The sequence below is a fragment of the Hyperolius riggenbachi genome, chromosome 3 (genome assembly GCF_040937935.1).
Source record: "Hyperolius riggenbachi isolate aHypRig1 chromosome 3, aHypRig1.pri, whole genome shotgun sequence".
In the NCBI taxonomy this organism is placed as follows: Eukaryota; Metazoa; Chordata; class Amphibia; order Anura; family Hyperoliidae; genus Hyperolius; species Hyperolius riggenbachi.
In genome coordinates this window covers 246,479,190-246,492,420 of record NC_090648.1, presented here as the reverse complement: position 1 = coordinate 246,492,420, position 13,231 = coordinate 246,479,190, and the positions used below count along the sequence as shown (strand labels likewise).

Below are 13,231 nucleotides of genomic sequence, written 5' to 3'. Positions count from 1 at the left end.
CTCATTGCTAAAATATTCCTCTGACCACTCCTCCATGATTATTAATGCCAAGTCATTGTACAAAGATTGCAGCAGTATCCTCAGAGACTTCCAAGCATAGAATACTCCCAACACGCTGCCTGATCATGAATAGGAAGGGTAGGATTGGTGTCATCAAAGGGGGCAGACAGGAAGTGCTGTTATATGTGAGGTGTGGCACCAGCTTAGCTGTTCAGCTCCACCACCTCCAGAGGCAGGAGCCATGGAGTAAAACCACTTTTATAAGGAAAGGACATGGCTTTTATCTAAGGTTTCATATATTTACCTATAAATAGCCAGTTTATTTGCCAACAAAGGCAATTAAGCAAGACAACCATAGGCCCACATTAAAGGACAACTGAAGCGTGTAGTGTATGGAGTCTGCCATATTTATCTCCTTCTAAACAATATCAGTTGCCTGGCGGCTGTTGGTCTATTTGGCTGCAGTAGTGTCTGAATCACACACCAGAAACAAGCATGCAGCTAAACCTGTCAGATCTGACAATAATGTCAAACACCTGATCTGCATATGCCTGTCCAGGGTCTATGGCTGAAAGTATTAGAGGCTGAGGTTCAGCAGGGCTGCCAGGCAACTGGTATTACTTAAAAGGAAATACATTTTTCTGCTTTCATATCCCTCTTGCTTCAGTTGGCCTTTAAGAGATTTCTGTGGAAACTTCTCTTCCACCCCCTTCAGATTTGGCTTTTAAATGTGTCCCTATTATATCCCATTGGAAACTCCAGAAATGCAGGCAGAGGCTTGCACGTTGGACACAAAATTTCAGGATCATAAATCCTGTTGTGAAAGGATTACTATGTGCAGATTTGGTCACTTTGTGGCTGAATTTATCATCCTGTTTGATTTGCAAACAAAATTGAATGACTGACCTGGGGCACGGGAATATCCTTCATCTCACATGTTTGCTATCTGGAGGATTTAATCACCTTATGCCTTGTATACACCATTCAATTTCCAGTCAGATAGACTATTTCTGACAGTTCCGATCTGATTTCCGATCGTTGAGTTTTATAGAAGTGATCAGAAAATTGATCAGGAAACTATCGTAAATCAGATCGGACCTGTCGGAAATCATCGATTTGACCCATCTATCTGATGGGAAATTGCATAGTGTGTACCAGACATTAATACTAATGTTAATTACACCAGAAAGGAAATGTGTGCATCAACCAAGTGAACCTGACAAATCTGGCTTTGCAAATTTGGCCTATTGGCTAATCACGAGACATTGCTCATGCAAATATGCATTTGCTTTCGCATGCCTAAATATGCAGGGTCAAAAACCGCAAAACAATCGCCCTGCGGGAATTAGTTCATGCTACATAGCACTATCCAGGGGCGCCACGAGGAGGCTTCCCATTGCCCCCCATAAATACTAATGTTGCTGCTTAATTGCCAGCTGGTAGTGACCATAACTACTGAATAGGTTTGCTTTGTAACTATGCGTGCCCACTAGAAATGCATGGTTTGTTTTTGTTTTTTAGTGAATTAGATCATTCAGATAAAATGAAAAGATTACTTTTCATCAATCCACAGCATTAACTGTTCATCCAAACTATTCACAATATCAAAATCAGTTTTGATCGTACAGTATGTATGTAAAAGATCCATGCTGATTGACCAGTCCTTTAACCACTTTACCTCCGGCGGTACGAACCTTCCGTGCTCCCGCCGCTCGTGCGCGTGCTCCCGCCGCTCATGCACGCCGCCGCCCACTCGCCCGGAGATCAATGAACGGTAAAATCCATTCCCGTTCGTTGATCTAAGCCCCCGCAATGATCCGCTGCTTCTATTAGAAACAGCGCGATCATTGTGATTCTCCCAGCTTCATACTGCTACAGGTCGCATGTAAACACTCACTGTGGTCATCTTGTGTCCAAGTAGTAAACTACACCCTAAAGCATTTTACACATACAAATACATTGTTTAACCAATAAATTAACTAATTACCTCCCACACTCCCCAATTTTATTTTTTTTGTAATTTTAAAAAAAAAAATACAATACAAAAAAAACATAAATAGTTACCTTAGGGACTGAACTTTTTAAATATTTATGTCAAGAGGGTATAACACTGTTACTTTATAAACTACGGGCTTGTAATTAGGGATGGACGCAAAACTGAAAAAAATGCACCTTTATTTCCAAATAAAATATTGGCGCCAAACATTGTGATAGGGACATAATTTAAACTGTTTTATAACCGGGACAAAAGGGCAAATACATTTCATGGGTTTTAATTACAGTAGCATGCATTATTTAAAAACTATAATGGCCGAAAACTGAAAAATATTTTTTCCCACATTTTTTCCTATTTTCCCATTAAAACAAATTTAGAATAAAATAATTCTTGGCATAATGTCCCACCTAAAGAAAGCCTAATTGGTGGCGAAAAAAACAAGCTATAGTTCATTTCATTGCGATAAGTAATAATAAAGTTATAGACGAATGAATGGATGGAGCGCTGAAAGGTGAAAATTGCTCTGGTGTTCAAGGGGTAAAACCTCTCAGTGGTAAAGTGGTTAAAGGGACACCGAGCAGTGCAGAAATTATGGAAAGATGCATATCATTTTAAAGCTCTCTTTCTCCTCTTTCCAATGATATATAAACTGCCGCCCTACGCCTTTTAGTTCTCCCTATTTTCGCGATTGAAATTGCCGCGGCCGCAATTTCGATCGCGAACATAGAGAAACCTAAAAGGCGTAGGGCCGCGGTTTAGGTGTCGCCAGAAAGAGGAGAAAGAGAGCTTTAAAATGATATCCATCTTTCCATAGTTATATTGTATTACACAGGGCGACTTTTTCTCAAAGTCAGCAGCTCCATTCAGTAGAAAAAGTCGCCCTGTGTAATACAATGTAACTATGGAAAGATGGATATCATTTAAAAGCTCTCTTTCTCCTCTTTCTGGCGACACCTAAACCTCGGCCCTATGCCTTTTAGGTTTCTCTATGTTTGCGATCGAAATCGCGGCCGCGAACTAAAAGGCGTAGGGCGGCAGTTTATATATCATTGGAAAGAGGAGAAAGAGAGCTTTAAAATGATATGCATCTTTCCATAGTTTCTGCACTGCTCGGAGTCCCTTTAATGGATCATGCGATTGATTAGGCCCATTATCTTCGCTGTTTCCATGATCTCTGAATTATTTGATCAAGCATACAAATAGTCATAAAAAAAAATCAGACCATTAAGGTGCCCACTAATGATATGATCTTGATTGTACAGTCTTACCAAATCTATGTAATTGAAAGGTAGACTGAGTGAATATACTTTTGATTGACGTTTAGGTAGTCCCTAATAATACATAGAAGAAATAAGATTGTACAATGAAGATTGTATCATTAGTTGGCACCTTTAGGCTACTTTTACACTGGGGCATTGTGTCGGACAAAGTTAATGCTCACCCTAAATGGATAACTTTTTATTGGTTATACTTCCTCTGTTGAGAAAGCCACTATAAGGGATATGTATATTTTCATTTTAGACACTTGTGAAAGGAAAATGGGTACAGCTTGAGGAAACTACATATGTGGACCATGAAGGGAGAACCAGGTTGGTGTTAAAGTTCTATGTCCCATCTCCATGGTAATGCATTGCCCTCTGTATAATTGACATTTTCCATAGTTTTGCCAGCTGTACAGGCATACATGGAAGAGCACTGACACCGGGTCAGTAACAGAGAGTGTCAAACATGACAGAACTGAACTGTCCATGACAGTAACATTTATGTGAATAAATAGTTAAGAATATTAGGATTCCATAACGCAGATCCAAACAGGATTTCCAGAAATTATGAAGATTTTTTTTCCCATAAATGTTTTCATACTGTGCCTAATATTTTAGAGCAGAGAGGAAGTTCTGAGTTTAGATCTACTATTACCCAGCCACAGTATATTCATGTTGTTGCAGAACCCCTCTGAAAACTCAACTACCGTATGTGAATATAAGTCTGTGGCTTTTAATGAGCACAGCGTGCGTTCTAACATGCCTGTGCTCTTTAACCCCCCCAACTACACTAATTAGGGATCCCCTCTGTGGGGTTGGATTCCCCCCACCCCCTGCCCGATCCTCTAAAATACAACCCCTCCCCCCATTGATTGATTGGGCAGCCAGGATCAATACTCGCTGCGTAATATGTTGGCGCTTTATAAATACAATAAATAAAATAAGTATCTCTCACCTGTCCTGTTCCAGGGTGATCGTGGTCCCCTCCATGCATTACTGCTGTCAGTCTCACTATGCTGAATAGACCTGGTCCCAGCTTCATGACGTCATCAAGCCAGGACGTGGTCCATTCATCACAGTGAGGCTGACAGTGGTAGTGCATGGAGGGAACCACGATCGCTGCTGGAACAGGACAGGTGAGAGATAAAGTATATGGATTCTGGCTACCTGTTTGTAGCACCTCCACAGTTTTCATTGTGTTGTTCTAAATTACTGGATTATAGAAGTACAAATTCTCTTAATAAGCACATTAGAAACACACAATAATGTGAAGTGAGAGTAATGGTGAAGATCAAAGGATGAGCTTTCATTGTATAATACTGTAACTGAATATAAATGTCATTTTCAAAACTTGGGAAAATTTCAGCCAAACCGCACAAGTTTGTATATTACCAAATACCTATGACTGAATAGCCCTACATGTTTACTTGTTTATTTTACATGTTAAATGGTGACAGTTGTGGTGGTTTGATAATTAACTACTTAAAGACCGCCTCACGCCAATGGGTGTGAACGTGGCGGCAGCCCCAGGACCGCCTTACGCCAATTGGAGTCAAGTCCTGGGGCTGCAGTTTCCCAGGGAATGGCCATGCGCATGCACGATCGTTCCCTGCTGCTTCATGGAACGGAGTTCCTTGAATAGCATGTTAGCCGCCGATCGCAGCTAGCAGCTGCTTGTAAACGTACGGGGAAAGAAATCCTGGGCTGTGCAGGAGGCTGAAAAGCCTGCACAGCCCAGTACTACAAATAACGGCCTGGTCTTTAGGGGGGGTAGCACTGTGGGCAGCAAGGGGTTAAGGACCTTTCATTATTAATACAGTATCAGGAGAAAAATGTACAGTACACATTAAAGAAAAAAAATACCTTTATTTAAATATAAAATATCTTCACCATACATTGTACCAGCAACATAATTTAAAATAAGAGATAAATAGATTAATAAAATATGAAGACTTTTTCTACAGTGGCACGGTTTATTTTCAAACTGTAATTGGTGGAAACAGAGAAATGTTTAAGTTGTTGGTGTCTTCTTCAGAACGTGGGAAACTGTAAAACGTACGACCAGAAGAGAAGGAAATGCTGTGGATGGTAAGTATTTTTCTATCATAGTTTGTTAAAGAGACACTGAAGCGAAAAAAAAAAAATGATATAGTGAATTGGTTGTGTACTATGAATAATTACTAGAAGATTAGCAGCAAAGAAAATATTCTCATACTTTTATTTTCAGGTATATAGTGTTTTTTCTAACATTGCATCATTCTATAATATGTGCAGATTACACAACACTCAGCATTCAAAATGAGTCTTTCAGAGCAGTCTGTGAAGTAATGACCTCTCCTCTAGCAGAGGAAAAGTAAATAGTCCAGGAACAGTTGAGATAATAAAAGTCAGATAACAGCCCTCTCCACGACTAATGCTGGGAATACACGTTAAGTTTTTACTTTAGATAGATGGGTTTGATAGATAAATTCCAACCTGTCGGATCTGGTCGATTCTACTTTCGTTTCGATTCTCCTCATTCAAGTGAATGTAATTGATAAGAAAAGATAAGGAATCGAGAGGGGAATCGAGCAGTGAATCGAGAGTAGAATCTATCTAAAGCGAAAACGACGGCAAAAACGAACGCAAAAACACATCGTGTATTCCCGGCATAACTTAGTCGGAGAGCTTAATGGCTTGTTTGCATAGAGATAACTGGAGTTTCTCAACTCTTCCTGTACTGGAAACAATTACTGATGTTTCTGATCTTAATGTTTTATTTCTTAGCTGTGCTACACATACAAATCATAATATCATCATTTTTTTTTCGCTTCAGTGTCTCTTTAATGTTTGAGATGAATAATATGCCATAGCTTGTATGTTTACTCTTTTGTCATTAAATAGGTGTAGGAATCATTCCAGTACTGCAGAGGACCCTCCATTATGAATGCATGGTGCTGATCAAACAGTTTCGACCTCCTTTAGGCTGTTTCTGCCTAGAATTCCCCGCAGGTCAGTGTTGCTTTGTAGCCCAATTTACTACTTCAGTTTCAGAAAAGAGCAATAATTTCAGGGAAGTTTCAGTTGTACCCTGTGTCATATGATAGACTAAGTGGTGGTAAGTAGTCATGTATGTGTGCTATACTTCCTCAGACATACACCACTCAAAATCCCCCCCCCCCCTCCTTTCTTGGTAAACCACTACTTTGCCTTCTTATTTGCACTGTTTAGACCTTTTTCTACATTTTCATGTAGAAAAAGCTGACATGCAGCGTGATTGGACAGAGGGATCTGAACGGCGAGTGTAGCAGCTTGCAAGCAACAGTGTGTTATGTTATGCACACACGCTGCTGCACTTGCCGTTCAGATCCCTCTGTCCAATCACGCTGCATGTCAGCTTTGGATAGGCAGCGGACAGAGAACGAAAAGCTGCTAGTTCTTTTACTTGCTTATGAGCTCACACAGCCTCTCTGCTATGAATCTATGCTTTTTCACTGGCCACGCAGGTTTCTTCACTCGCCTCTTATCTCTCGATCACCCTTCACCCGACATGACAGATTTATGTTAGGCAACGGGCAGACTAAAGCAGCTGGATCTTCTCCCCGCAAGACGGACCTCACAGCCTTTTTGCTATGCACGCTGCTATATTAGTGACAGCGCTCTCTCCCTCCTTTCACTTGACATGTCAGATTTATAGTAGGCAGACAATAAACCTGTGCTTAACATCTTCTCCCTGCTGACAGAGATCAGTCTTCCTTGTGCACACGTGCTAGTAAGTTAACCCTCCAGCTCCCTCTCTTCCTTCAACTAGGATATCTGATTTTTACCTGGGCAGTCAATTAAAACATGTTAAAGTTATTCTAGCTGAAGACAGATCTCACAGGAAAGACATATCAGGAAGTGAATGGCAGAGCTGCATGGCTGAGGGAATAGCATGTCTGCCTTGTGGCTGCTGCAAGTGGCATCCTCATGCGATGTGAGGAGCTTGCATTTGGTCCCATACCGCAGTTGCCTAATGGACCTTCCTTCTGCCCTAGTCCTCCTAGATAGCTTTGAACAGACACCAGCTGGGGGCCCTCCTCTTAATAGCCCTGCCTGGTGGCTGAAAGGCATCAGGTGGGCAGGTGAAGACCTCACAGCAACAGTTGTGAGTAACAATCTAGAACACTGTGATTGATGATTTGTGCTAGCCAGGCACTGACTGCTTTGCTTGCTTTTATGTGCTGTCCTGTTCTTACCCTGACAGCTTTTTGCTCCTGCAGTGGACCTTCATAGTCTGTAGTCCTAATTGCAGGCCACTGGAGTGTTGCAGTTCTATTGCAATACACATCTCCAGTTTTTTTCCTCATTTAGGGGATTACTGTAACTGAGGAAGGGGAATTACTGTAACTGGGAAATTACAGAGACAGCTGGGGGTGAGATGGGAAGCTCCACAAGATGCTCCTGCACCATACACACCAAGGTTAGTGTATATATATATATATTTTCCTTGGTTTTTGTCCTCTAAACCTATGGTCTTATGGTCCGGAGCGTCTTATAGTCCGAAAAATACAGTAATTAACTCTAAACACCTGCAAAAGATTTCTGAGGCTTTTAAAACTCCCAGCCTGGTTCATTAATCAAAACCGCAATCATGGGTAAGGCTGCCTACCTGACTGCTGTCCAGAAGGCCATCATTGACACCCTCAAGCAAGAGGGTAAGACACAGAAAGAAATTTCTGAACGAATAGGCTGTTCCCAGAGTGCTGTATCAAGGCACCTCAGTGGGAAGTCTGTGGGAAGGAAAAAGTGTGGCAGAAAACGCTGCACAACAAGAAGAGGTGACCGGACCCTGAGGAAGATTGTGGAGAAGGACCGATTCCAGACCTTGGGGGACCTGCGGAAGCAGTGGACTGAGTCTGGAGTATAAACATCCAGAGCCACCGTGTACAGGTGTGTGCAGGAAATGGGCTACAGGTGCCACATTCCCCAGGTCAAGCCACTTTTGAACCAGAAACAGCGGCAGAAGTGCCTGACCTGGGCTACAGAGAAGCAGCACTGGACTGTTGCTCAGTGGTCCAAAGCACTTTTTTCGGATGAAAGCAAGATTTGCACATCATTCGGAAATCAAGGTGCCAGAGTCTGGAGGAAGACTGGGGAGAGGGAAATGCCAAAATGCCTGAAGTCCAGTGTCAAGTACAGGTCAGGTGCTTCTGCCGCTGTTTCTGGTTCAAAAGTGGCTTGACCTGGGGAATGCGGCACCTGTAGCCCATTTCCTGTACATGGTGGCTCTGGATGTTTCTACTCCAGACTCAGTCCACTGCTTCCACAGGTCCCCCAAGGGCTGGAATCGGTCCATCTCTACAATCTTCCCCAGGGTCCGGTCACCTCTTCTCGTTGTGCAGCGTTTTCTGACACACTTTTTCCTTCCCACAGAGGTGCCTTGATACAGCACTCTGGGAACAGCCTATTCGTTCAGAAATTTCTTTCTGTGTCTAACCCTCTTGCTTGAGGGTGTCAATGATGGCCTTCTGGACAGCAGTCAGGTCGGCAGTCTTATCCATGATTGCGGTTTTGATTAATGAACCAGGCTGGGAGTTTTAAAAGCCTCAGGAATCTTTTGCAGGTGTTTAGGTTAATAGCTTGTTTAGAGAACCTTTTCGTGATATGCTAATTTTTTGAGATAGGAATTTTGGGTTTTCATGAGCTGTATGCCAAAATGATCAATATTATAACAATAAAAGGCTTTGAACTACTTCAGTTGTGTGTAATGAATCTAAAATATATGGAAGTCTAAAGTTTATCAGTACATTACAGAAAATAATTAACTTTATCACAATATGCTAATTTTTTGAGAAGATCCTGTATATATATTTGAACATCAGAGGTAGGTACATAGATTTGTTTCCAAATATAAATACCGTAAGTGTCTACACACATCTTATCCACATTTTCTTCTACTGTTTCATACATTTAGGGTCCGTTTCCACTAGGGCTGATAGTACCTGATGTCACGCACACAAATATGGATCCGGAATCTCAGTCTATGGAAATCAATAGGCTGCTTCTGAATTTGTGTGCATGAAAAATTTGGAAGCATTGCTTCAGAGTTCTGGGCAACGTGTCTGAATCCTTATTACTGTGCATGGCACAGCTACAGGGATTCTGATGTGTAATCACGGTGTACGAGGGCTGGAGTCTGTCTTGGAGATGGGCAGCCGGCGCTACTGAAAACCTGTCCTTAATTTTACACTCTGTATATAAACGCCACATTTTGCATTAATCCACACATTTTTGTGCGCTCTACCACTTACTCTACAGCCACACACTGTATTTTCTGCTGTTATCTGACTTTACTACTCAGTACTAATTCCCCCCTAGTTATATAATTTCTGTACACAAACCTATTATTCCCATCCTTCAGCCACCCATATTATAAGGGTACTAATTTGCTAGTGTATGAATATATTGAAGTTGCCATTCAATTCTCTTCATCATAGAGGCAATTCTGCATGTTGGTTTTGTTGTTTTCATTTTATGTCCTGTTAACAAGAAATGCAAAAAAACAATGGACTGAAGGAGACTGCATGTAATCTCACATGGCATCTTTTTACCATCTTATTTTCATCTCCTGTCAGGTCTTATTGATGAAAATGAGACTGCAGAACAAGCGGCACTCCGAGAATTGGAGGAAGAAACTGGATACATAGGGGAAGTTATTGAGTCCTCTCCTGGTGCGTAAAATTTTGCTTTTCAGGACTTATCTTTGGGTATATTTAAACATACATAAAGCATATTTTAAATGCGGAAGGGTGGACAACATTAGGCTGAGGTGTTAACTGACAACTCTTCAAGTACAACTTAATGCAAATAATTTATACAGCTAGCAACTGTGTCTGTACAGTATTCAGCCCTAAATTTTTGCCAGGGGGATTAACTTCTGTTCCCTCCGGGCAATGATAATTGTATGTACACACCTTGATGCCTGGTACACAACATGCAATTTCCCATCTGATAGAGAGTGTAATGCTGGGTACACACTATGAGATTTTCTAGTCGATTTACAGTCAGATCGATTATTTCCAACATGTCCGATTTGCTTTCCGATCGATTTCTGAGCATTTTCCGATAGATTTCCATTCACTTAGATAGGAAATCGATCGAAAAATGCTCGGAAATTGATCGGAAAGCAAATTGAACATGTTGGAAATAATCGATCTGACGGTAAATCGACCAGAAAATCTAGTGTGTACCCAGCATTATAGATAATCTCCAACAGGTCCAATTATTTTTGTATAGAAATTATCGTAAAATCGATCTGAAAAAATGATCAGAAATCAGATTGGACCAGTTGAAAATGATCTATTCAACTGTCTATCTGACCAGAAATTGCATAGTGTGTACCAGGCATTACATTTATATGTAAACTTTTTTTGTTTTATCTTTCTCCCATTAAATCAAACCTGTAAACAGTGAAGGTTCGTACACACATCGGACTGTAACAAGCTACCAGTCGTCAGCCGTTCTGACGACAGTTTACCGGTGTGTACAGTCTGTCATCAGGCTGATAAGGCTGTTTTTAAATGATCCGTTGAGACTGTACACACCGGCAAACTGTCGTCAGAACGATCCTCCGTGAACAAATGCAGCTTTGAAAATAAGAAATTAAATGTGATAAAAAAAACCATTAAAAGTTTACAATGAATAAAAATGAATATGTGTACTGTTACATATTACAACACAGCATGAACTTACAGTTTTGTTGTCTGTCCTTTTAAATATCTGAACTTTTAAATATCAAAACTTTTGAATCCTTAGCTACAAGCTGTATTAAAGAAAACCTGTAACGACAAAAAGTTCCCCTGGGGGTACTCACCTCGGTAGGAGGAAGCCTCCGGATCCTATCGAGGCTTCCCCCCGTCCTGTGTCCCACGGCAGTCTCGCTCTGGCCCTCCAAACAATGGGGATGTAAATATTTACCTTCCCAGCTCCAGCGCAGGCGCAGTATCGGCTCTCTGCTCGGAGACAGGCGGAAATAGCCGATCGCTGTCGGGCCGCTCTACTGCGCAGGTGCAGACCCGACGGAGATCAGCTATTGTCGCCTATCTCTGTGCTGAGAGCTGCAACAGCGGCCCCGCTGGAGCCCAGGAAGGTAAATATAGCAAGCCTTGTCAGGCTTGTCGAGGGAGGATTCTGGGACACTTCGGGGGAGCCAGCGCTGGATTGCCTGCAGCTACAGGGGAGGGGGAAGCCTCATTGGGACACTGAGGCTTACCCCTACCGAGGTGAGTACCCCCCCCCCCCCCAGGGGAACTTTTTTTTTTTATGAGTCTCTTTAAGAATGACTCTCCTCCCAGATTCTGTCACCGCAGCTTTGTACCGATGCCATTGTGCCAACAGAACCGACCACCCGTTTTCACAAGGCCTTACACTTCTTTGAAAGGGTGCTTGTGGCTTAAACAAAGCAAAAGTTTGATACACAATCTCACGGAGTTACTGGGGCTTTGTTTTGTCTGCCGAACACAAGCCACTACTGTGCAGGCGCGCGCTGTCCTGCACAGTGCAGCTGCTCTCTTTCACAGATGGGAGCACATCCAGGAACTTCCAGAGGGTTCCGGCATCCAGGGGGGAGGACGTGGAGAGCCTCTGCAGGATCCAGAGGTTTCCCTCTAACGAGAAACGTATCTAACTTCCCCCCCCCCCCTTTTTTTTTTAAAGTCACAGGCTTTAAAGCTAGAAAATCACCTTTTGTTTAAGGCAACTTGAAGAGAAAAGTATACGGAGGCTGCCATATTAATTTCCTTTTAAGCAATACCAGTTGCCTGGCTGTCCTACTGATCATTTCAAAATCATTAGTGTCTGAATCACGCACCTGAAATGAGCATGCAGCTAATCTTGTCAGATTTTTTGGTCAGAAACTGCTGATCTGCGTGCTTGTTCAGGGTCTATGGCTAAAACCATTAGAGGCCGAGGATCAGCAGGACTGCTAGGTTACTGGTTTTCTTTCAAACTAAATAAATGTAAGCCTCCATATACCTCTCACTTCAGGTTTCCTTCAAGTAGCATTTAAGTTGGCAGCCTCCATAGAGTATATTTGAAATCGGCGCCGGTAGACTTGGGCGCAGAATACAGCCGATATAAGGCTGATCCTGCTTCTGCACAAGTCCAGACCGTGTTAATTACTATTCCCCCTCCAGGCTGCCATGGATAGTGGGGGAATGAAATAATTCGGCTTCCAGCTATTGCCGATTTTTAAGCAACCTCGGTTCCGTCTTCTGACGGCGCCGACGTTACTCACTGAGCGCCGCTATAGACTGATTCCTATTATAGTCTATGGCTGCGCCCAAATCTAGCAGCGCCGAAAAGCACTGCTTCGGCCTCCATAGCTCTCTAACAAATGTACTTAACATCAGCTTGTTTAAAAATTACAGACAGTAACAATAATTTCCTCTTATTCTACCTGTTTAGTATCTTGTTTGGATCCAGGATTGTCAAACTGTACTATGCGTGTTGTAACTGTGCACATAAATGGGGATGCTTCTGTAAACCACAAACCCAAACCCAAACTTGGTAAGTAAACTGTAAAGCAATGTTCTCAATAGGGAATACATCTGGGTAATTAGGCTGTCATGAAAGCAGCATTACATACTAATTCCTTGTTGGAATAGATGGACTCATTAGGGGCTTGATTTACAAGTAGTGTGGTAATTTCTTCTTGTTATACCAACCAGTCACCTTTTAGTTTTCCTTACATATGCACCTTTCCTTCCTCAAAGTCCAATCACGCAAGTGTTGAGCAGAGACAGAGGGGCAGAGAATTGCAGTATATCTGGTGCAGAGTGGAGTATTTGCTCAGAACGACCTATAAGAATCCTTGATCTGGGCCTTTGCTCCATTTTTGTGCCAGTTCTGCTCCAGTCTGCCTTTTTCTGGTTTTGACTGTAAACAATGTTAGTTGCTAGGGCTGCACGATTTTAGGAAAAAATTGAAATTGCGATTTTTTTTTTTCACGATT

The 13,231-nt window shown here is 42.1% G+C and overlaps 1 protein-coding gene across 1 annotated transcript in view; it reads left to right on the top strand.

Annotated features, from left to right (window-relative positions):
• Window positions 1-13,231, top strand: part of LOC137563528 (ADP-sugar pyrophosphatase-like) — a 30,669-nt gene that overhangs the window by 7,498 nt on the left and 9,940 nt on the right. The window contains exons 3-7 of the mRNA XM_068276105.1: window positions 3,518-3,585; window positions 5,294-5,346; window positions 6,142-6,249; window positions 9,855-9,950; window positions 12,685-12,786. Coding sequence (XP_068132206.1) covers window positions 3,518-3,585; window positions 5,294-5,346; window positions 6,142-6,249; window positions 9,855-9,950; window positions 12,685-12,786 — 427 coding nt within the window. The remainder of the gene's footprint in view (window positions 1-3,517; window positions 3,586-5,293; window positions 5,347-6,141; window positions 6,250-9,854; window positions 9,951-12,684; window positions 12,787-13,231) is intronic.